Here is a 26,656-nt window from a genome sequence, read left to right as displayed (position 1 = left end):
AATTCTTACTGTATAAAGATATGTGATATTGTGAAATATTATTTCAGTTTGTTTAATTATCTCTTTGTTATTGGAAATATTTGATTTATTTATTTTCTAAATATGTTCTAATATATATTATGTTAGAATAAATAATCAAAAAGTGAAAGATTTTTATCATGTGAGAACATAATGTTGTTTTTATTTGAGGCTTTTGAAACTACAAAATGCATGGGTAGAAAACTGACGATTAATCGCTTTTGAAGCACCAGTTTTATGCTTTTAGGGATTTTAGAATATGATAAAGAATGTCCACCATGTATCTGATTCTCCTGTCTGGCCAATAAAGGACAGGGCCGTAAGAAGTGATCGCCCGAAGATGTACAGAGAAGAAAATGCGAATGAACACGAAACAGCAAGGAGTGTTATCGAAAGTTATATAATTATTTTTTAAAAAATTAATTTTTTTAGCTGGTATAAAAGGTTCTAGAGCTCAAAAAATTTTGAGACGGAAAAAAAAATCTGGCCTTGAAATAAAATTGTGGAGCTTAAACAATTTTGAGATTTAGGGGGAAAAAAAAAACCCACCGTTTAATTTAAATATCGATTCATGTGTAATCTAACAGTCACGTGATTGTTTAAAACCGGTTTTTCAAAAAAAAAAAATTGTCCGGGAGAAAAAAAAATTCAGAATTAGACTGATTTTGAGATGGTCAAAAACCATCGCTTTCCTAAATACTGGTGATTGTGAAAATATGAGTCATGTGAGAACACGATGTTTTTCTGTTGGACTGATGCCACGTGACTTTAAAAAAGTAATGTTCTTACATGATAAGTTGAAATTTGTGATAGCAGATTTCAGTTTTATTCATTTTTGATATTTTCACATTAGGCATAAATAACTTCTTACTCAAAAAAAAAAAAAAAAAAAAAAAACAGCAAACAAAACTTTATTTTCCAGTGAACAGGTTAATAGATGAATAAAACTGATTCATGAAATAAATTAATAATTCCATGTGTTTTTGGAGACTTAAAAAAAAAAAAAAATTCACTTTGAGAGCAACTTTTATATTTTATTTCCATACATACTACATCATATAACAAATGAGATTCGAGTTCAAAACGCAATCCACCGACACTGGCTACATTTCAGGTACTAAATGAAGAAGCAACACTTTTATCTAATCATTTTTCTAATAAGATTCATTGGATGGCACCTACCATTACATAACTCAGATTAGATTCTTAGTAATTCAGAGTCATTCTCTATTCACGACCTCTACGATAAGTTAAAAGACATTTCCTTTCTACCTTAATAAATTAAATGTCGAATCGACTTCACAGACTTAACGTTTAGCGCATTTGTTTTTGTGGCAAACGTAAATGTCTTCACAGGGGCAAAATAAGGTCCAAGCTTCTTCCACAAAGCGGAATTCCGAGTTTGGATAATACAAAGCTTTCTCTTCCGGTTCAGCGCCCTCTCTGCAGTGTTCGTTCAGCTTCCGCTTGGCGGCGCATTGAGGAATTGCATATCTTTCCATTCCTAGAAAGAAAAAAATATATACATATATGTATAGTTGAAATTATTTAATCGATAAAAGAAATTGTTAATAGTAATATAGCGCCCTCTATATTTCTTCTTCGTCTTATTTTTAATTTCTTGAAGTAAACAGTGGAATTATGGGACGACAGAAGAGATGCCAGAAGACATTTTTATCATCCAATCCAATGCAACCTCATGTGAAACCAACGAATCAGGTGAAAGAGCTTCAAGTGCTGCAGTTCTTATACCTCATTCCTATTTGCCGCAGTAGTATCTAATTTAATTTTGAAATAAAACTGAGTGTGTTCTTTTTTTTTTTTTTCCCCTTAAGTTGTCATGTCATCTAAGTTTGTTCATTTAAAGAGTTAAAAGTTTATTACGGGTAAAATATTAACATAAAATATCCACACTTCAGTAGCAGTTATATAATTAGAGTCACTCGGCGATTAACAAGTAATGGCACTTATCTCAATTTTCATAATATCTTAATGAAAAGCGGAAATTAAATTTTTTGCTACCAGTAATTAATATTTCTGACTTTTTTTCACAGCACACACACACACACAAAAAGTGAAGAATATTTAATATTTTATTGCAAAGTTTTGAAAATTGATATAGATGGCAATGATTGTTAAACAAACAACAACAAAAGTGACATAAGTTACAGTTTGGTTAACAAATTTGAGTTATCAGCACTGCATACAATTTATTTCTAGAAGTTGTAGGAAGCATTCTTAATGCTTTCATTCCTATTGATGGTTAAAATAAAAGTCTATAGCTTTAGAAATCTTTAGAACAGTTTAGTACATATACATCAATGATTGATTTTTTTTTCTTTCTTTCTGGTGCTGGGAGTTGCTCAATCATGTGATTATGATTCGATTTCAAAGAAGACAGAGCATTTACCTCACATCCGTTATTAAATTGCTCAAAAATGTATTGATATAGATTTAATTACTGAATGCCAGTGACGAATATTCCTTCTCACTATAAATGCTCTTTACAAGTTTTTGAATGATAGGAACTACTCGAGAGATTTTTAGAGTAAGAGAACCGTTCCATTTGAGCTACCAATAGAAGTAACACTTCATCAATTATTCTATGATTGCTAAGAACTATGAACACTTAAAACTGTTGTCTATATTGTAACCGTTAGAATTAAATGGTTATCCTTTTACTAATAAGATATTAATAAAAACATTTTATAGTCATGTTTTTATCATTAGAAAATAGATTTTTTTAAATGAATTTTTGGACTTCAAAACTAAACCGTAAAAGCGTGACATACCACCATAAAGAATTTAAGTAAAATGAAATTTTTAATCCCATTTCTAATATATTTTGATTTTTAAAGGTCGTTTAGAATTTCCTTTTAACTGATATTTATTGCATCGTTGCTTTCTTGCAAAATCGTTCTTAGGAGTTCTCAATTTTGCAATTTTGATTTGACCGCTTTGTTTTTGATTTTAAAAATTGCTTTCTACTTTTTGGTACATTTATAAAAGCATGCTTTTAATTTTTTTAAATAACAGTTTAATTATTTTTAACTTTTAATATAATTCACAAATTTCTATAAATATTATGGAATCTTATCATTAGTTTTTACTTCAAAACATCACCATGAAAAGACGCTTTTCATTAGATATAAAATTTCATTAAGATCAAATCGATTAAATCATAAAAAAATTTTGAAACTATTAAAATATATAAATATCGACAACACATAATTGTACATTATTTCAGAATTCTAATACATTAGGTAATGAGTGAAGGATTTGTAATGAAATTCCCTATTTATATTAATAAAATTTACAAATTTAAAAGAAGTGAAGTTAAATAAAGATGTGTAATAAAATGAAGAACTTCAAAAGTGTGTTTTTCAGTTGTATTTTCTAATAATTTTGAGTCTTTGCAATTAAGAAATATTTTAAGCTTTGATATTTTGTATTACTTTCGGACATATGCTGAACATATTTAGTTTGAATTGAATATTTGAAATTATTATTATTTTGAAAAAGTATCAAAATTAAAGTAAAATAGCTCAGAAATAATATCAACATTATCTAAAAACCAATTTTTTTGTAATTTTAATGTAATGTAAAGATAGATTTTTTGCATCATGCTTTAATTACTAAGAAATATGCTTCAAATTTCTTTTATTTTTATTTAATTAAATATATATATAAGTAAATTAAAAATGTATTTAGTAAATATCGTTAAAAATCTAAACTATAAATCACAAAATAATTTGGTAGAAAACAATAAAAGCCTATAAAAAATTACAAAAGTAAAAAAAAAAAAAAAAAAAAAAAAATTAATTCCTGATGTCCAAGTATTTTCGTGAGATACAGTTATCTTTCAAGTTATTATCAATTATTTAGGGAGGAAGAAAAATATTTATGTCAGAAAATATTTAAGCTATAAAGTTCAATATAGAATGCTTGTTTAAATAACTGCAGTGTTTTGCATGCTTTCAAGAAAACTATCCGTTTTCTTAAGCTTCAAACTATAGCTTGCAGAGCATCTTAAATTCTTAAAACTAAAATAAGACTCCAAGCAATTTAGAATTCCATCGGCTTGTTTATTCTTTCGACTTAACATCATATCTTACAAGTATTGCCAGATTCCAGAAGGTTTACAGTTGATCATCGGCTATTATACAAAAAATAAACGAAATAATATTAACAAAATATGTTTATCAAAGAAAAAATCGTTTGCTTTTACCTTTTAATAATATTTTAACAAAATAAAAATAGTAGCAGTTATAAAATGTCTGAAAAGGAATCGTCTGCTAAATGTCTATTAACAGATTTAGATTATGATATTTACCGAACAGCAGTGCGTGCAATAATAATAACTAAAGAAATTTTAAAATAAATATCCTTTTTTATTATCAATATTTCTTGATTACATATTAAAATTATTTTTCTTGCAAATCACTTTTAATAAAAATTGAAAACAAACGCATTTTTATGTTGTATAGTAATAAATTACGTGGCATTTAACTACAAGTAGAAATATCTTTAAAATATTCATTAGATGCCTTGAATGAAAATTTTCCACATAAGTACCATAAGTTTTCATTCAAATAATTTTACATTCCAAAAAAACAAAAAAAGCTACAAAATTTTTACCACATTTTTTTATATTTTACTGTTTATAAAATTAGATAAAATAATATTTTTTTTTTCAATCACAAGCATTATTTCTACGAGGTTAACGATATATGAACTTGTTAATAATCAATCAAGTATGCAATCAAGTCTCGGATTTTCACAACAATTAGTTTGTTCAATAAATCGTTGACTTTGTCAACTATAAAAAAACTCTGTTCTGCTGAATCGAAGTATCTATAATTATTTAATCGATTTCGTATTGTGAAATATTTATCCACAATCAGTATATTCATCTTCCATGTTGAAGTTTCTTAAAATTCTACATCAAACTCATATTTCAGAAGTTGTGATAATAATTTTTGTAACATTGATTACGTAAAAAGTATCATGTCATTTTTTTTTTTGTTTGTTTATAAAAATTGGCGAAAAGATTGCTTTTCTTGCGACGATATGTTTCCAAATACGTTCCATAAGACAATTTTTTTCCTTTCATTTTTGTTCATAAAAATAAATTTAAAAAAAACTATTTTCAGAAATGGTGATATATTTACAAATATGTGATGTATCACATTCCCCCCCCATTTTATTGCTCAGAAGAAAAATCAATCAATTAGATTCCAATATTAAAGAACATTGTTCTCTGATGTTAACAAATCCATGACTCTGTATATTATTCCACTTTTAAATAATACTGTTCTCTGATATTAACAATCAATGACTTTGTAAATTATTCCAGTATTAAAGAATACTGTTCTCTGATGTTAACGATCAATGACTTTGTAAATTATCCCAGTATTAAAGAATACTATTCTCTGATGTTGACAATCAATGACTTTGCAAATTATTCCAGTATTAAAGAATACTGTTCTCCGATGTTAACGATCAATGACTTTGTAAATTATCCCAGTATTAAAGAATACTATTCTCTGATGTTGATAATCAATGACTTTGCAAATTATTCCAGTATTAAAGAATACTATTCTCTGATGTTGACAATCAATGACTTTGCAAATTATTCCAGTATTAAAGAATACTGTTCTCTGATGTTAACGATCAATGACTTTGTAAATTATCCCAGTATTAAAGAATACTATTCTCTCATGTTGACAATCAATGACTTTGTAAATTATCCCAGTATTAAAGAATACTATTCTCTGATGTTGACAATCAATGACTTTGCAAATTATTCCAGTATTAAAGAATACTGTTCTCCGATGTTAACGATCAATGACTTTGTAAATTATCCCAGTATTAAAGAATACTATTCTCTGATGTTGACAATCAATGACTTTGCAAATTATTCCAGTATTAAAGAATACTGTTCTCTGATGTTAACAATCAATGACTTTGTAAATAAATTATCTTTGTTCAGATAATCGGGTTACTAATGTTCTACTAGCTTTTTCAACAAACCAGTTCTATTCTGTTAAGTAATATACTTTGATCTACAATTTTCGTCGGACATTGCTACAGCTAAGAGTTTAGAAGTCTGGAATAATGATCTTTTTTTAATTGCGTTCTTAAAAAGGAAATATATTATTCTTTGCCAACAGTGTTTGATATGCATTTGGCTTCCGAACATGCAAGCCCATCTTCACAAGGGCAAAACATTCTATACACTGCAGTGACATTCATCATCTTGTTTGGATAGTATAATTCCTTGTCTTCTGGCTCATTATCCACCAAGCATTCATCGTCAGACGTTCCCATGGGTTTGCACCAAGGGAGTGAAAATCTTTCCATGCCTGAAATAAATTTGTTTACTTCAACATGTAATATTTATCTATCTTCTGCCTAAAAACACCAAAATGGTTACCAATTACTCTGCATAAGATATAGAAAAAGCAAATGTTAAAAAATATATTTATTGACTATCTCTATTTAAGAATTTTTCTTAAAGAATGCATTGTAATCATAATCCTGACTTTTTACTTTCTCGTAAATATAGTATAGAGAAAGTATAGTAATCGTCAAAAAATAGAACGTATGAATTTGACAAATCTCCACGTTTTAGATCTCCATGAGTTCGAAAGACACATTTTTGGAAAATGTCCATCTGTCTGTCTGTGACAAAGAAAACTCAAAATTACTGTGAGCTAGACGGTTGCAATTTGGTGTAAGGTCTTTATACCAAATCTGCAGATTTCCATCAAGTTTTGAGTAAAATACTTCATTAAAAGTCTGTAAGTCTGTCTATCTGACTATCCAAACCCCTGGGAGAGCTCCTCGAAATGAAGATGAGATGCTTCCGGTATGGTGGTTGGATCTCGCCACCCTGGAGGGTACACAAAAAAGGTGGGGGGTCTGGTTCCTTCCATCGATGACGGGACGTACTTCCTTCCGGAAGGGTTGTACCGTGGTCGGTGATGGCCCTTAGGACTCAAACACAGTTCCCGTCAGTGTTGCTGTTGCGGTGGTCTCGTCATTCAGTATTTTTATCTGCGTACCTTCGGGCGTGTCGGAGAGACAGTGATATGACTATCCGACTGCCCAAACATACATCAGCACGGGAATTACAAAATGAAGAGAGTCATATTGATAAAATTTGGTACACATATTTAACATCGCCAGTATAGACGGCGACTAGCGACATATATAACACATTTGAGCGAAATCCAACAAGAGGGCGACAGTCTGTCTGTTGGTACTTATAGAAAAGTACACCTAATTTTGTAGATTTCTATCAAATTTTGAGCAAAATTCGTTCAGAGGAAATCTGCCTGTCTGGCTGCTGAAATATAAATTAAAACGATAACTACAAAAGGAATAGACCTAGATGAATAAAATTCGGTACATAGATATCAAAATTTGAGCCAAAACCAACAAGCGGATGACCGTCTTATGGTCTGTATTTTCAGAAAAATGGAAACGCGGTGACTCAAAAACGCAATGCCTTTAATTTATCAAATTCGTTATGTGCTGTAAAAATAGTTTTGTGTCAGTCTAAAAGTTTTTTTTTTTTTTTTTTAAATCTAAAACACAAATTCGGTTTTTGGATACTATTAACTGCGCGCCAGGGATTAATCGCCAAATAACTCGCCAAGGATCACACGACAGATTCAGTAAAAATGCAAAATTCTCGCCAAAGGTTAATATTTCGTAACTATTGTCAGGGGATAAAGTTTCAGGGATACCATTTCCACTGGGTTTTTTTCTCGTACAAAGTATTATAATCTTCACAAAAAAAAAAAAAAAAAAAAAAGGAACTCGAGATTTTGACGATTACCGCATTTCAGACACCCGAAAAACGCATTTTTGGTATTATATGTGTTTGTCAGTCTGTCTGTGAATATGATAACTCAAAAATGTTTTGAATGAGACGGTTAAAATTTGACATGCGGAATTACGACCACATTTATAAATTTCAGTCAAATAACACCCATATTAGACGGATTACACCTTTTTAGAAGAAGATGCGAGAAGATTTTGAGAAGACCACCCCCGCTGGTTTAATGTGGGAAAGATAAATCAATCAACGAAAGTGGCCTTCCTAAACTTTTTCGCATACTCTTGAATAATACGTATGAATTTGACAAATCTCCACGTTTTAGATCTCCATGAGTTCGAAAGACACATTTTTGGAAAATGTCCATCTGTCTGTCTGTGACAAAGAAAACTCAAAATTACTGTGAGCTAGACGGTTGCAATTTGGTGTAAGGTCTTTATACCAAATCTGCAGATTTCCATCAAGTTTTGAGTAAAATACTTCATTAAAAGTCTGTAAGTCTGTCTATCTGACTATCCAAACCCCTGGGAGAGCTCCTCGAAATGAAGATGAGATGCTTCCGGTATGGTGGTTGGATCTCGCCACCCTGGAGGGTACACAAAAAAGGTGGGGGGTCTGGTTCCTTCCATCGATGACGGGACGTACTTCCTTCCGGAAGGGTTGTACCGTGGTCGGTGATGGCCCTTAGGACTCAAACACAGTTCCCGTCAGTGTTGCTGTTGCGGTGGTCTCGTCATTCAGTATTTTTATCTGCGTACCTTCGGGCGTGTCGGAGAGACAGTGATATGACTATCCGACTGCCCAAACATACATCAGCACGGGAATTACAAAATGAAGAGAGTCATATTGATAAAATTTGGTACACATATTTAACATCGCCAGTATAGACGGCGACTAGCGACATATATAACACATTTGAGCGAAATCCAACAAGAGGGCGACAGTCTGTCTGTTGGTACTTATAGAAAAGTACACCTAATTTTGTAGATTTCTATCAAATTTTGAGCAAAATTCGTTCAGAGGAAATCTGCCTGTCTGGCTGCTGAAATATAAATTAAAACGATAACTACAAAAGGAATAGACCTAGATGAATAAAATTCGGTACATAGATATCAAAATTTGAGCCAAAACCAACAAGCGGATGACCGTCTTATGGTCTGTATTTTCAGAAAAATGGAAACGCGGTGACTCAAAAACGCAATGCCTTTAATTTATCAAATTCGTTATGTGCTGTAAAAATAGTTTTGTGTCAGTCTAAAAGTTTTTTTTTTTTTTTTTTTTTTTAAATCTAAAACACAAATTCGGTTTTTGGATACTATTAACTGCGCGCCAGGGATTAATCGCCAAATAACTCGCCAAGGATCACACGACAGATTCAGTAAAAATGCAAAATTCTCGCCAAAGGTTAATATTTCGTAACTATTGTCAGGGGATAAAGTTTCAGGGATACCATTTCCACTGGGTTTTTTTCTCGTACAAAGTATTATAATCTTCACAAAAAAAAAAAAAAAAAAAAGGAACTCGAGATTTTGACGATTACCGCATTTCAGACACCCGAAAAACGCATTTTTGGTATTATATGTGTTTGTCAGTCTGTCTGTGAATATGATAACTCAAAAATGTTTTGAATGAGACGGTTAAAATTTGACATGCGGAATTACGACCACATTTATAAATTTCAGTCAAATAACACCCATATTAGACGGATTACACCTTTTTAGAAGAAGATGCGAGAAGATTTTGAGAAGACCACCCCCGCTGGTTTAATGTGGGAAAGATAAATCAATCAACGAAAGTGGCCTTCCTAAACTTTTTCGCATACTCTTGAATAAGGATGTTTTCTTCCAACTGTATAAAATTACGGATCTGAACATGAGAGATCAATTTTTGTTTTAACACTCGAGATTTGCATTCTTCGCAATATACAAAAAAAAAAAAAAAAAAAAAAAAAAAAAAAAAACGATACTTGTGTATTATCCACATGCCACTAGCGAACAACAATTAAACCAGCAGGAGTTAAACCCCAAAAACTTTCTAGCATACTCTCTAATACAGGTGTTATCCCAGACAATGCCTTGAATGACATTGGCGTACAATAGTTACGAAAAATTAATTTTTGACGTGAACTTAGAATTTTTTACTAAATCTATCATTGGCGATTTACCGTCCTGCCGCTCATTTAAAATCAAGTCGCTCTGGAGCCGAATTTGTTGGAACCTCTTCAGCCTTATTAGGAGTTAAACTGAAGTGAGATGGGCGTCGACGGAATGAAAAGAAAGGACGAGACGAGAAAGGGAGAGAGACTTTGGTTTGGTTCTGTGTGTGATAGCCGGATCCTGAGCACTTTATATTTAGCAATTTTAAATTAGTTTGGTTTTGAAAACCCCAGAGGATTTTAAAATGTTAAATCTGTTTTTTATTTATGTTCAATGTTAATTGTTGTCTATGTCTGGGAATAAATGTCTTGGATGCTTTTAAAACTATGTTTTCCTTCTCAAGACATTACACGATTAATCTCTGGCATGCGGTTTATAGTCTCTGAAAAAAGGAATTTGTGTTTTAGATGCGTTTTTTTTTTTTTTTTTTCGAGCCGATTGAAACAAAAATTTGACACAAAATTGTAGTTATGGACAAAATAAATCCCAACAAAGTTTTATGTATTTCAGATACTGCGTTTTTGATTTATCGCGTTTACATGTTTCTGAAAGTACAGACAAGGAACCAAACTTTTTTTGGATTTCGCTCAAAATTTGACAGATGTCTACATTATACATGTCAAATCTGTGTATCGAATTTTATCTCTCTAGGTCTCTCCGTTTTGTAATTATCATGTTAACCTGTATTCGAACAGCGGAACTTCCTCTGAACAGAACTCAAAATTTGATAGAAATCTGCAAATTTGACATAAAGACTGTATACCAAATTGCAAGCATCTAGTTTAGAGTTTTTTTAATTATCTTTGTCACTGACAGACAGACAGACATTTCCCAAAAATTTACTTTTCCGAACCCAGGGAAGTCTTAAATATGAAGATTCATCCACATTTCGAATTTTTTGCAGATTATTATTATACTTTCTCACTATTACGAATAAGAGAGAGTAAAAAGATGTGATGTCAATTTCGCATTTTTGCTGAATCTAGCATGTGACGATTGGTGATCTGTTTTTTGGCGCTTCATCGCTGGCATGCGGTTAATGCACAAAAAATCGATTATGTATTTCGGACACCTTTTATTTTCTAACGATTCCAACCGAAATGTGAAGTAGAACTGCAATTGTTCAATTTCTTGACGGATTTCGTTCTGAATTTGATATACAATGCCTCAAACAATTGAGAGTACACTTTAATTTTACTTGATAAATCCGACTTTTAATATAAATAACACATTACCGGGGAGTGCAAACAGTTTTTATTTTTACACATAACAGTTTAATTTAAAGTAAAATTAAAGAACAATCAACAAAAAATTTCTAAATTGAAATGTTCCAGAAGCATTTTAAATAACCGTATGCTGATTTTTGCCTCAAAAAATTGAGAATACACCAATGAAATTTTTGTAATATTTCGCATACAGAGGAAGAGTCAATATTTAGTTACATGTCTTTTGGCTTTTATAATGGCCTTTAAACATCGTGGTACCGATTCGATCCATTTTTCGTGGTATCTGAAGATATTTTACCCCATTCTTCTTGCTATACTTGTTTTAAACAGGTTTTGTTTCTAATTTTGTGTTTTTGAACTACTATTTTGAGTGTGGCCCACATATATTTAATGGCATTGATGTTGGTATACTGTGATGATGCGTGTAACTGCTGTTTACAATGAAAAAGGCACCACATTTTGACGTGCATTCTGTTTGGAGTCGTTGTCTTACTGGATTTTAGATAATAAATCTGTATCAAATTTTATCTATCTTTATATGTTTATAATTATCGTCTTCATATGTACTCGTACAAACGGGGTAGACAGATTTCCTCTGAATAGATAGTGTTTAAAAATTTATAAAAATCTACAAATTTGGTATAAAGACCAAATACCAATTTTCTTGCATTTAGCTCAAAGCATTTTCGACAGAGTCTTGTCAACAGAGAAACAAATTCTAAAATTATAGTTTTCGGACCCGAAGAGTTTGAAATGTGGAGATTCGTCAAAATCTCAAACTATAATTTTTTTGACGTTTAACAGAGTTTCTGTTTTGAAACCTCTACGCTCTGAGATTGACTCATTTCATTTGAGAAACTTCAAAATTTATTCAATTAAGGTTCAGAAATCATGTTTCAGAACTGATGCCAGAATTCTCGTGACGAATATACGCATTCATTCAAGAACTGTTTCCCCATTAATATAGGATATAAAAAAGTTTTTTTAATCTATGTGTTTCTTTCATAAACGATAATTCTCATTGCCTTAACATTTTAATTGATATAAATAACAATGATATTCTTAAATAATTTGTATTCTACAGAAATACAAATTAAGCAATGCTTTTTATTTTGAACAAAAATTCTGTAAAGAACATGAAAGGTATTATTGAATGCTTCGTTACAATTAATAAAATAGTTTTCAATTTATATAAAAAAATAATTATGTTTCCATGTATTTAAAAAAGAAACAACATTTTTTTTCTACCATGCTGCCATTCTTATTGAATAAAATTATTCTAGATTATTTAAGCCATCTTTTTTTTTTTTTTTTTTTTTTTTTTTTCAAAATTTCCGAGTTGCTTTTGGCAATATTTAGAAAAAGTTTATATCTTTCTTCAAAAATTAATTTCTTACGGGAAAAAAAAAATAGCTTTCTTGAAAATCGTTTGGAGTTCAGTTTTGGAAAATCCATAATTTTCCGTGAAATTTCGAGATTAAAAATCGTTTGGTGTAACTAATATTCTCATTCGAGTTCATATGAAGTTGCAGTTGAAAAGAAGATTTTTGTGCATTATCATATTTAAAAGCATTTTACATATTACAAAACTATATTTAAAAAAATGCGTTCATTTGCGAGCGCTTCGGCGTTTCGTTCGAGTGCTAATATTAATTACGACCGAAATTTTTTTATTAAACAAATTAAATAAAAAAGTTATTTGAATGATAAATATGATTCCTCGTTTACGAGTCCGCCATTAATTTACTAAGCACTTTATTGGATATATTTAGTTATAACAAAGAAATAAGGACTAGCTGTTAAGGAATAATTATAAACATATACATTTTTCCTTTTAGCATCAGAGTACTACAAAGTTTAGATTCAACATAAAATTGTTTTAATTTTGAGCCACAATATAATATTATCTAGTATCGATATTAATATATCAAGCATACAAATGTGAAGTCCTTCCGATATTTACTTTCATTGAATTATTTCCATTATGTTTTGATGCATTAGTATTTTTAAATTAGGTTAGTTTAAACTGACATAAAAAGTTTACATAAAGGCGTGTTAATATCGCCCATAATAAAATAACGTGAGGAAATAAAATTGTGTTAAACATTTTGTTTACCATAGTTAAATAAAAGATTTCTATTATTATTATCATGTGTGAACATGTTTTCTTTGAGGTTTTTGAAGTCTCAAAATGCATAGGCAACGAATTGAAGCTCGAAATCGCGTAGGCAATGAATAAAGCTTTTATTAACGTGTTGCCATCACATTGGCAAAAATTAAAAAAATAAATCAACTATTATTGGAAATTAAATATATAAAAGTGTAATTTTCAGCACGTGTCTGAATGAAGAGAAAGAATTTTGAAATACGGTATTCTCTAAAAAGTAAAAGGAGGAAAAGTTTTCTATGATCTTTTATATCTATGTTTATAATAAAAGCTCAATGTGTGCGTGTGTGTTGGCGCTCTACAGGACAGACGTCTGACCTACTTAAAAATTAAGCGACATTGATGTTTTATAGCTATAACTTCTGAAAATATTACAGCACAAAATTAATTTTTACATTGTACTGAAGTTTAAAAAATGATCTTTTCTATGATACTAATGTTTTAACCTATAAATTAAATTTCTATTTTTAATAAATTTTTTTAAAATAATTTGATTATATTTTTCATATTTATTTCCCACAAAATAAAAATAAAATTTAAGCAGCACGAACACATTGCGCGTGCGTCGGAAAAAAATAGCTATTATAAATATGTTGTCATCATACCGACAAAAGCTGAAATTTAAAAAAAATAATTTAAATATTACTGCAAATAAAACCTAGAAAAGTTTAATTTTCAGCACTTGTCTATATGAAATAGAATAAATCTGAAGTGCGATATTTTTAAAAGAAATTAACAATTTTTAAAAGCTTACGCATGCGCATTAAGTCATATTTTAAACTGGTTTTTCGCTTTTCCAATTTTCCTTGGCTGGTAAAAAAGTTTTGGAGCTTTCGTCTATCTCGAAAGAAAAGAAAAAAAGCATCGCATTTTTTAAAAGTTGACGCATGCGCATTAATATAATCACGTGATAAAAAATGTTCTCACATAACTTGAAATTTGCGATCTCAATTTTTTTTTTTTTTAAACTTTTGTATTGTAATTGTATTCAAGATATTCAATATTTCATCAAAATTTATTGATTTATTATAATTCCAAAAATAACTAGTCATTTAGTTTCTTTTATATCTTGTTATCTATAAATTCTTACAAAATAAGTTTATTTGTAAGAGTGGTATTAATTGGTAAATTGAAATGAAGCTTATATAAAATAAATAAGTGGTTTTAAAGATCAGAATTCTAAAGGAAGCTATTTTTTAATTTCGTTTATTTGCGAGTGAGTTACGCATGATTCTTCAGATGAATATATCTTTGAAAGTTTGTGTAGTTAGAAGATTCCTTAGCTATTCAATTTTAACTAATAAATAATGAAGATACATTAAGTTATTTTCATGAGGATTTTTTTATATATAACAATAAGTAGTAAACAGTAGGAAAGACATTGTTCGAAGACAATGCCTTTGTTTCTATCGCCTTTTCGCTAAATGGTAATTTTAAACGCATTCGAGAACTTTATGTATTAATTTTCATTCTTTTTTACATCATTATTCAACGATGCAGAAAAATTAGAATTAAAAAAGATGAAATCATTTTCAGAATCGTAATCGCCCTCCTCAATTTACCGAAATAATTTTGCTAGTGGCAGCAGAAATTAAATAATCTATTTCTGATACATTTAACTTTTTTTCTTTTTGTAGTTTGAATCACGGAGTAATTTTCTGCCATTTGAATGATGTTTCAGGTCATTTTCCGTAGAAAGTAAGTATTAAAAGTCTGTTTTGATGTAATAAATTTACACATAAAATTTGAACCGACATTCAGTTTAAATAGATACTCAAGAAAATCATTGGACTATTGAAAATTTAATTAAAGAATTGCATAAAGTATTGGATTCAACACTAATTTTAAATTTAAAGAGTGAAATGATAAAGCCAACTTTGTTACGAAAATTTAGCTAGCTTATAAAATTGGCGTAAAAATTAAATATTCTGCAAAACTGTTCGATTAGTTAAATTTTGATTGTAAAAATCTTTTTTTTTCAGTACATAAGGCACTAAAAATGAGCTATAAATCGCAGAAATCATCTGTGGGTACAGTATTCAGCCATCCATGTCCAAATTCTATCATATTAAAAAGTACAATATTGTAGAAAAAATGGGCTTTGAGTTAAAATTCAAATTCGCCGAAAATAAATTATAGCCTTCGATTCCATGTATTTAACAGTCAGTTATTATAGAAAGAAGACATTTGATAAATACTGCGATTTTCATGCAAGTTTACAAAAAAAAATTTTTTTTTTTTGAAAAATCCACAAAAAGAAACTTTTTGTGGAAGAGTTGGCTTTCAATTAAGCAAGATTTACTTTATATAAATTATAAAGCCTCTAGTCATCCAATTTATTCTTTTATTATAATTTATCCAAGACAATCGCTTTTCCCCCGTATTGCGTATAATAAAGTTACAGAAATAAATTGCTTTTACAGACGATATTTTTTTGCAAGAATATATCCGAGGTTTCAAATTTAACTAAATACAAATCGCTTCAAATATTTCTCGAACCCGATACCATTATGGCGTTTCTGCAAAAATTGTCATCCTTTGCCCGAGAAACTAATTTATTATAAATATCAATGGCAAATGCGATGTTGTGTCGCTAAAAGAATTGAGATTGAATCGTGTAAAAACATTTTGCAATATACACAAAAACAATTTTTCGTAGCTGCTTCATAAACTTATTTCATCAAGAGAATAAAGTTGTCAAGATTTAAACTAAGCAATTAAATCGTTTGATTTTCCCAAAAAGAAATATTTTTCTAGATGTTTTTTTTTTTCTGTGCGTGTGTAAAAATCGAAATTGTAAATAAAATGCTACATGATCTTTTAGCATTTTCTCTTCAAGAGGCGGAATAAAAATATCAGGATGCATTTAAATATGAACTAAAAAGTGTACTAATAATTCGATTAAAAATGTTAAGAGGAGGCGCATTTTAAAAGAACGTATACAAAAAATGAGCATTTAAGAAATTTAGAACTACATATTTGCAATTAAATAAAATCCTGGAAATATTTCCATTAATTATAATGTTTACAAATTTAATCTGGGGGCGTAATTATTTAATAAATTTAAGGCTAAAAGAAATGTTTCGAAATGCATTAGATTCCACTAAAGAAAAGTATTTGTACGGTAATTGGAATAATTTTAACGCAGTAAGCAACTTTAAATTAGAATTAAAATACAAAAATGCACAATTCTCATTTTGTGAAAGGAATAGCGATAACTAGACAGATTAAAGTAAAACAAGAATACATTACAATCCGGAATTTTACAAAAAAGAACCGATTGCTCAATTTATTCAGGGAGAATGCAGCTTAGCTTTTTCCGATTAAATAAGTTATAAATGCTTGAATTTGATCATTGAAATAGAAAAACCACCTAGAAACGAAGAGGGAAAATGGCGATTAATCAGTTAACCGTTTTTGACGAGTATGCTCGTCATGGAAAAATACAACATTTTCCGTTATGACGAGTCTATAAAATAACAGTTATTGTATTTATATAATAATATAATTAAAAATTACATTTATATTATGTTTAAGACAATTTAGATGCGCATTTTTCCGGAGGGGTCGAGATAGTTAACTGGTTAAAGAGGGGGGGGGGAATCAGCGATGGGGAAAATTAATCTCGATCTAGCGAAAGTTCAATTTTTAATTGTATAAGAATCGTTTTAAGCGTACAAAATCGGTGAAAGTACATATCTAAAATATATTATACAGAATGCATATGAAAACAAGCTACTAATCCTCAGTAATGTCCGTTATCTCAGTAATATCTGCTATCAATTTCTTGATAACATTCGACTCAAACAATTACTTATCACAATTCATTTTGCTGAATAATCAGTTTATTTCTTAAAAAACATAAAGAGACAAAAGTTGCTTATACATAAAAAAAATGACTTATTCTTGCTTTGGCATAGTATTCGTTACATAATCAACAGCGACATTTTTCCATTCATTTTTTCAAATCGTCTAATACAATCGCTTATAGCGTCTGGCATAAACTAAAAGCTTGAAGTGTAATCTTCAGAGAAGACGTCATCTTATTGACATTTGGCACGTGAGCAGGTTAAAGACTCCTCGCAAGGGCAATAAAGTCTGTAGACACCGAAGACTTCCTTAGCCCCGTCAGGATAAGAAAGAACTTTATCTTCTGGTTCGTTTCCTACAATGCACGTGGATCCCTTTTCTCCAAGAGATTCGCATCTTGGTATTGAATAACGATCCATTCCTAAAAATGAAATTTCAATAATAAAGACTTTCATATCGCATCTAGGCGTCAACTATCGATTCGGCTGGGAAATATTCAGTTTCCGTTGGATTTATTTACGATTGTCGATTCTTTTTCCAGGTAACAGTATTTCCCCCAACAGAATGCGATATGGAATATATTCATGAAGACATCTTTTTCCCCCACAATTTAACTGACATCCGTTTCATGAACTCCTGGTCTTCAACATGGTGACTTACCGGTTCCAAAGATACTTAGAATCGTGTCTATTTTTTGTCTCAAAATATTACGCCCTTTAAGATTTAATTTCGGTCTAAATTTAAGAAACAATAATTGGATATCCCGTATGATGTATCGGCTCATGAAGATTAAAGGGTGGAAGTTAAAATTAAGCAGGCTAGAAAAACGGACCATTACAAATTAAGAGACGCCTTACTATTTTCAATACTAAGTTTGATTTGTTTTGATCCTCTGAGCAATTTCGTATTCGATTTCCGATAAGCAAAAGTGTAATCTTTAGTAGTAAGCTTAATACTAATCCACTTAGTTTTACGCATATTTCACATAAAATTAAGAAATCCGAAGAAAATTTGAGCCACAAAAGTCTTTCTGTGCGTTCGAATTTTTTTCCCCCAAGAATCCTCCTGGTGAGAATGGTTTCACCTGTTCTCTTTAAGCATTTTTTACGCTCCAAAAATTCACGAGTTTCGTTGAGTTAAGAGGTTGCACAGTTGTAACAAACTTTAGTTCATTATACCATCTAATTCGAAAGTCAAAACAGTGGAAAGTATTTTAAGAGAAAAATTGTAGGCAAATGCACAAATTCGATTCAAACCCATATTATATTTGCTGTCATTTTATAAATCCCTAGTCGGAAGTAAAAAGTTATTTTTACCTTGCCTATTTTTTTGACGTTAATAAACAGAAGACAACAATCCACCTCGATCCGCTATAATTTCAACCTAATTTCAAACCGTTATTCAGACAACAGAGGATCGCATCTCGCTTGCCAATCTTCGTACTTTAAGATCAAGATATATGAATATTTACATAAAACAAATAAAATGCTTTGAGTAGTTTAAAGCCATTTTCAAAATAATTCATTCGAGATGGAAAAATAGTTACCAATTAACAGAAAGTACATTTAAAAATAGCTTATTTCCTCTATTTAGAAACTAAATGGTATTTATAATGAATTCGTTATTTTTAAAAACCAACTCACCAACAACACAGCATTCATTTGGACCGCAGTCGCTGGCCTTTGAACATTCCCTTGGAGTATAGGCGAAGACGACCTAGAAAAGCAAACAAGTTATTCTTTGACAATAAGTAAGAGATTCTTTACTTGAATAGTTATTTTGTGAGAGTTCATCTGAAGTGTTTATGCGATTCAGCATGCAATTATTCACTGCACTGGCGATACTCAAAATTTTGTAATTAAGTTTGATCGGTTTTTTTTTTTGGGGGGGCTCACCGATTTAAAAGGGTTTCTATTTATGGTTGCATCATGATCAAAATCTCAAACTCTTATGCTCAAATTAAAATAAATGCGTCTGAGAATATGAAGTGATCTCTCCTTAACGTTCACGCATACGCTTCCTCTTCAAAGAGGGTCTTATTCACCCCCCCCCCCCACATAAATTTGTGGTCATTGGAACAGGTCGCAAATGACTTCAATACTGGCAAACAGCAATTGCGATATAACGAAACTTAACTGATGAATCGTGCAATTTTGCTAAATCTATCGTACTATCTAAATTTTAGACGCTTTTTTCGCAATTGATTTTAACCAAAATCCGATACGAAAAAGCAGTTTTCGACAAAAGACCACACATACCGAATTTCGTCGATTTAAGTCATTTACAAATTGTATATGAATGTAAAAGTACGGACCGACAGGCGGCCAACTCTTTAACGCCTCTATCAAATTTTGAATACTTAATATGTAAGCTAAATTTCATCTAGTTCTTTATACATTTCGTCTAAATGTTGATATAAATCGATAAATTTAATCTAAAGCCCATATACCAAGTTTCATCCGTCTAGCTCCGATTGTTTAGGTAATCGTGCTCAAAAATGTACGATAACAAGTGTTTTTTGGGCAGATCTAAAACGTAGATTTGCCAACACCTCGAAATTGACGATTACAATATTCTGTATTTCAAACACGATAAAATAAAAACAGCCAATGAAATCTTTAATAAAACTGTCGAAAAAAATTTAAATAAAAATAATCGCTATTTGTATTAAAGATTAAAGGAATGGCTTATTTGAAATGCAATCTAGTATTTTTACATATTTAAAGTATTGTATAATTTTATGGAAATTTAATCTTTGAAGTAAAATATAAATAGTTAACGAGTTTTGGCGCAAAATCCTGCTTAGGACAAATATAAGGTTGAATAACCAAGAAATAACGGATCGAAAGTGAATATTTCAGTGGCAGGAAGCGCAATAAAGCAAGACGAAATACACGACTTAGAAGTTAGACATATCCTTTTCATACCATTTCTATTTATAAGCTTGCTGGCTGTTAACTTAATAAAATTTACAATACAACGAAAAACAGTCCAATACTAAGCCGTCCCAAACATCTTTGCTAAAGGTCAGCTATTAAGCTTACTCTATTGGTTCTGTTGCAGGATCCGATTACATGCACACTTTAGATTTGAAAACAATTTCTTTTTATTCATACAATGTAGGTATTTGTATATATGTTACCGTTAAAGTATATAATGCAGTTATTTCATAGAATACCTAGTTATTCCATGAAATAACTGATCGTGTCCGTTAAAGTGTAATATGTTATTAATTTGACACTTTAACTAGTTATTCTATGAAATAACTAGTTATTCTATAAATTAACTAATGAGAGACAGTTAAAGTGTAAAATAAACAATTTATCTAAAATGAAATTAAACTAATGATAGACAATTAAAATGAAAAAGAAGCAATTTATCTAATTTATGCAGCGTATAAATGGTATTTATAGAAACGTACCGTAAAATCATTTGTTACAACAAGGATTACTAAAATGACACTTGGAATTACAAAGAACATTATTTCTAAAACAAAAACATTTTTTCATGCAGTAGGGGTGGAAGGTAAATGTATATCTCTCACGACAAATACAATATAGATTATTTTACACCTTTAACGGGCTGCAGATAGTTATTCTATGAAATAACTAGTTAAACCATGAAATACAAGAGTTTTACACTTTAACGGACGCGATCAATTATTTCATGGAATAACTAGGTATTCTATAAAATAACGGATTTCATACTTTAACGGTAACATATACTTCAACAAATAATTTTAATTATTAGAGCAATTGCGTTTCTTTTAATAAATTAATTTTCGGAAAACAAAGACAATAAAGGTTAATAAATATGTTAGAACATAAAAATATAGTTGAAGTAACTTTCAATGCTTCCGGTTGGATATGCATATTCTTAGAGATTTATTGGGAAATACGGAAAGAGTTTCTAACGGTTTTCAAGGTAACAGTTCGAAGGTCAGTATTTTTTTTTTCGAAGAAAATGAAAGCCGGATCTAGAGATGACTTCCCTAAACAAAGGATGTTTAGGTTTGTGTCAGACAGATATGCGAGAATATTTTCAGTACTTCCGAAATAAATATTTTTGCTATCTATTCTTTTCGCATCCTTCGATTAGAAGGAAGTTTTGTTGAACGCGGAAGTGGATAAATATTCCATTTCATTCACAATTGGCGAAGAGTAGTGCGCTCAAAAATATATTTGGATTTTTTGAGAGCAAATATATTACGCATTAATATATTTGTTGCATTTTTACTCCTACGATGTCCAAAGTGAAAATATAATAACCAACAATTTGAAACTCGAGATTTTGACGAAGCTCCACATTTTAAACCTCTCCCGAGTCAAGGTGGGATTTCAATTCTCACTACACAAGACAACCGGAATGTGGAGAAATATTAGGCAGAATCTGGGTGTCTAGTATCTGTATCAGCATCTTCACCTGGAGTTAAATACTGCCCTTTATGTAGTCCTGAAAGGAGAAATCAAATAGAGCACTGTAGTTTTTTTTTTTTTTTCCGCTTTATGTTTATTGGCGCAAGGCCCATATAGGGCCATATATTGAACACTATCGGGGGGGGGGGGAGCGTGGATATCACCGATTATTCTTGCCATGAATTTAAAGGAGTTTGATACTAATCGAATACAAAGTCATTTCTGTATTGGTTGCGCTATCTGTTAAACTATACAATTAAGAACGCGACAATTCCATAATAAAAATTATTATCATATACAACTACATTCATATTTTTTAGCCGGGAAAAATCTAGTCTACTATGCATATCTGGAGCAAATATTGAACTTCTCCCAAATAAAAACATTCCAAGAAAATCATTTGCCTCCCTCCACATTTAATTAAATTTATTATTTTGAATATGTATCTAAAAACGTGCCCAACTTTTTAAAGCAAGAATGCTACAGAGCGAAGTCCATTTTTATCGAAAGTAGCTTGAATCGGAGATCTTGTTATCTTACTTTCTCGTTTATTTTCACAATACAGCTTTGTTTCCAGACTTACACAAGAAGCAAATCAAGTATGGATTTTAAGTGTTCCTTTTGATAAACTGGATCTAAAATAGGATGCATTTTGATGTCAGGAATAGGTTGCAATTTGCTTCGAATATGGCATTTCAATTGCCGTATGCGGAGTTAATCCATTTGACGAATTTGGTTCAGAATTTTGCTAGGCTATAATTCTGTAGCCAAGACCTGAATTTCATCTTAGCATTTTGAGTTAGAATTTTCGTAAATATATGAATAAAGTTATGGTATACAGTCAACCATTCCATAGATTTGGTATAACGTTTATTACACACAAAATTCTGGCGATAAATCCGTATACCAAATAACACCCATTCATTTGCCGTTTAAATTATCTTTGCATGCTTACATAACATGCAAACTTCAGGCTGATGAATTTCGGTGACAAATGGTTCCAGTTTTAATTCAAAAACTATCAAGCTTTGACAAATGCCGAATCATACAAACTTTGGACAGTCCCGTATTTCCAAATGAGCTATGGAATTTGTCGGATTTGTATGAACAAAGACGTTATTAGTGAACGATAATTTATCAAAGGATATTAGAATGCCATCTGTGGCGATTAATTACTCGATCGTGGTTAATTCATAAGCACCAGAAATGTGCATTTTGGATGTTTTTTTCTCGCCATTTGAAGTCGATTTTACTTAGAACTACAATTGTAGCAACAAGTTCGCATACCAAATTTTATCCAAGGCATTGCATATTTGTGAAAGTACAGACTGGCCACTCGAAGGACTTGAGTCCCAAATTTGATAAAATTAAATTACAAATTCAGCATCTAGCTCTCACCGTTTTCTTGTTAATTGAATTCGGACAAAATCCTCTCCGTGCCGTTCAAAATTTGGTGAAGATAGTGTCAAATTTTCCCCGTCTGTCTCAAAATTTCTGCTATCGTATTCACAGACATAATATCAAAAGTTTGTTATTCAGATTCAAGAATATTAGAAACAGACCCATCAATCTCGAATTCAAATTTTTGGCGATTGTCGTGTATTTTTTGCATACTACACGACGTTCGTGTATTTTTTGCTACACTAGAAATTAACAATTCATCAAGATGTGATAAAATATTTTAACGATTACATTTTCTTCGTAAACTTCATGCAATAGCAAACGAAAAGGGGCTAGTTTCATCTGCATAGACTAAAACACAAATTACAACCAGTCTTTCAAGTTTAAGAATTTTTCCAAGACCTATTAACCGGAAGAAATTGATGCTATAAATCAAATACTTTAGATGAAAATAAGGCATTTCGTACTAATTCAGTTTCAGATGCAGCAACAAATATATTCAAACAGTTACAACTTATTGACTATGCTATTGTATCGATTTACCGATATCAATCCCGACACCTCTCGACTGACTATGCTATTGTATCGATTTACCGATACCAATCCCGACACCTCTCGACTATACTATTGTATCGATTTACCGATACCAATCCCGACACCTCTCAACTATACTATTGTATCGATTTACCGATACCAATCCCGACACCTCTCGACTGTACTATTGTATCGATTTACCGATACCAATCCCGACACCTCTCGACTGTACTATTGTATCGATTTACCGATACCAATCCCGACACCTCTCGACTGTACTATTGTATCGATTTACCGATACCAATCCCGACACCTCTCGACTGTACTATTGTATCGATTTACCGATACCAATCTCGACACCTTATGACCCTATTTTCCTACTTCATAAATCCGATAGAGCATAATAAAGAGAAAAAACAGTAAAAATGATGCATTGCATTGCGATATGGCTTTCAAATGTTATTTTTCCTGCAGCTTTAAAGTCGAGAATTAGTTGAAGAGTAAAATTTGAATACAAGAAATTGAAAAAGGATAATAAGCAGCACATTCACTCTTACTCTATACAAAGCAAACACGAAAGAGTTACGTATGTGCAGTGATCCGCAATTTTACATTCGTCATTGTTTTCGCAAACTTTGTTTTGAATGAATTTACAATCATTGTAGCGGAATATCGTCTTTTTCCTCTCAAATTTTCAACCTGAAGCTAAAATACAAGCTTACGATTTGATGGAAAGTGCGATGGGGTACAGTTAAGAATATTGAAGTATTAGCAATTCAAACAAGAACGATTGAGGTGGGAAGATGAATGTTGGCAAATTATCCGGCAATCCCATTTGATACAAAGAGTCAATAATTTCATTTATGGTTGATTTCAAGTAAATAATTCATTTATGGAGAAGTGTATGATTGGAAACGAAACTATTCTGACAACACCATAGTAATGTTTCGATGTTTATTTTAGTTATATTAACGTCCCGTTTTAAGGCAACACTAGAGCTATTTTGGGACGGACCTCATAATTTTAAACCGCAGTCAGATGGCGAGGACAACACCCGAGCTAGCACCCCTCTTCACACCACACCAGCGAGAGGACGTTTGGTCCCGACGGATTTAACGTGCAGCAAAAGCGCTTACACGACGGTTCTTCGGTGGAATCGGGTCTCGAATCTGAAACCCTCCTGTTCCGAAACCGATTCCTTACCACCAGGCTACCACGGCCCTAGTTATGTTTCGAAAATCTAAAGATAGTAATCATAGCAAAAAATTTCACTTATATTAAGTTAATTGCGAAAGTAAAAAAATTAAGTCCCTCAAGTTCTTTTTTACTTTCTCTTATACGAAATAATGTACAGTACTTGTCAAAAATTTGAAAGAGAGATTGACGAATTTCTACGTTTTACACCTTCCCGCCTTCGAAAGACATTTTTGGGAAATGTTTGCCTGACAAAGAACTCAAAACGCCTTCAGCTAGACGGATGAAATTTGGTATATAGGCTTAAAGCCGAATTTGTAGCTTTCTATCAAACTGAGCAAATTCCGTTGCGAGGAAGTTTGTCCGGCTGTTCGAATACAAGTTCGTACTATAGCTACAAAACAAAGATAGCTAGACAGATAAAATTCCGCACATAGACTTAACATCTAAATTATAAATATCCGTCAAATTTCAGACGGAATCCGTTAAGGATCGACTTTCTATCTGTACGTCCGCAAGCATCAAAATGTGATAACTCAAAACGCAATTTGTTAAATATATCAAATATGGTGCATGATTTTGCGACTATAAATGTAGTTTGTATTTGAATCTTGGGAAAAGCGCGTCCGTAACCCATGTAGGATTTTCAGAAACTTGACCGCATGCCAGAGATTAATCGCCAAATAACTCGCCAAGGATCACATGACAAATTTAATAAAAATGCTAAATTCACTTCAAAAGTTCATATTTCGAAACTATTGTACGCAATGCCACGCAAGGCGTTCTCTGAGATAACACCTTTCAGAAAATATGCGAGCAAGTTTGGACCTCTTTCGTTAGTTAAAAATTAAGCGATGACGCATATACAGGAACGCAATACAAAAGGTTGGATAACGAATTTAAAAAAATAAAATAAAAGATTTGGACCTGCGTTCACACGCGTCTTATTTGTTAAGCCAATATACAAATTCAAGACATGTATTTTCAAATAACTTGAATACAAAGTGTGGTGGATTGGAATGATGCGAGAATAGAACCTGGGATCTTGTGGTTCGCAGCCGAGTAACATGACCACAATACAAAAGCAATTGCCCAAGTAGCGTAGCTGTTAACTGGCTTATAAGCTTTCACCACAAAAGCATGAGGGTAATAAAAGATTACGAATTTATATTTCAGAGATTTTTACTATCCTGTTTAAAAAGTGGGAGAGATGAATTTCGATTTTTATGACAAAGGGGGGATACTGTTAATTCCTCAACATTTTGGAGCTCGTAATGGTTCGCAATTGAAAGTTCTGTATGACGTTTTAATGCAAGCAAAAACTCATTCGTTAAACTTTCTCTGCTGACTAATGTTGATAATGTTTAATTAGAAGGAAGACAATAGATTAAGTGTAAAGAATTACTAGTATTAAAAAAGATCGAAATCCTTACCGATAGAGCTTTGAAGTTAGTTTCTTTTAGAACAAATTAGTTAAAAGTTTTATTTGACGATTAACTTCGATTACAAAGCAAAAAGGTTACCGATGTTTATGCGTGTTTACAGTTCATTTCTGCGTGTTACTTAAGAATTGACAACAGAACAGTAAAGACAACAGGAGATAGTCTTATATGTCACAAATATGAAATTCCTCGATTTCGGAGAATTAAAATAATTTATCAAGATAAGATTAATCTAATACAAGAAAACACATCAAAACATGGGGAAAAAATTAATAATGAAAACTCACCGATGCGAAGAGAAGGCAAGCGAAACCAATAAATAAATGATTCATGATGATTGAAGAAAGATTTATCCTGAAATGAGAAAATCGAGAATTAATATAAAAATCTATTCAAATCAATATATACAAAGCATTTTTCTAAAAATCGATGTGAAAACTCAATTAT

The 26,656-nt window shown here is 31.2% G+C and overlaps 1 protein-coding gene across 4 annotated transcripts in view; it reads right to left on the bottom strand.

Annotated features, from left to right (window-relative positions):
- Positions 1-1,031: 1,031 nt before the first annotated feature.
- Positions 1,032-26,656, bottom strand: part of LOC129957035 (astakine-like) — a 38,908-nt gene continuing 13,283 nt past the window's right edge. For 3 of the 4 annotated variants that reach the window (XM_056069151.1, XM_056069153.1, XM_056069152.1), the window contains 3 exons: positions 26,497-26,563; positions 18,867-18,939; positions 1,032-1,522 (listed from right to left, as the gene is read on the bottom strand). In XM_056069151.1, the coding sequence (XP_055925126.1) occupies positions 1,326-1,522; positions 18,867-18,939; positions 26,497-26,541 (315 nt within the window). In that variant the 5' untranslated portion in view covers positions 26,542-26,563 and the 3' untranslated portion in view covers positions 1,032-1,325. Of the gene's footprint in view, positions 1,523-17,236; positions 17,645-18,866; positions 18,940-26,496; positions 26,564-26,656 lie in introns of those variants that run through there. The other variant, XM_056069154.1, reaches the window with a different exon arrangement.

Source organism: Argiope bruennichi, chromosome 11 (assembly GCF_947563725.1).
Source record: "Argiope bruennichi chromosome 11, qqArgBrue1.1, whole genome shotgun sequence".
Classification (NCBI taxonomy): Eukaryota; Metazoa; Arthropoda; class Arachnida; order Araneae; family Araneidae; genus Argiope; species Argiope bruennichi.
The sequence above is the reverse complement of the archived record's forward strand: the minus strand, read 5'-3'. Positions and strand labels throughout refer to the sequence as shown.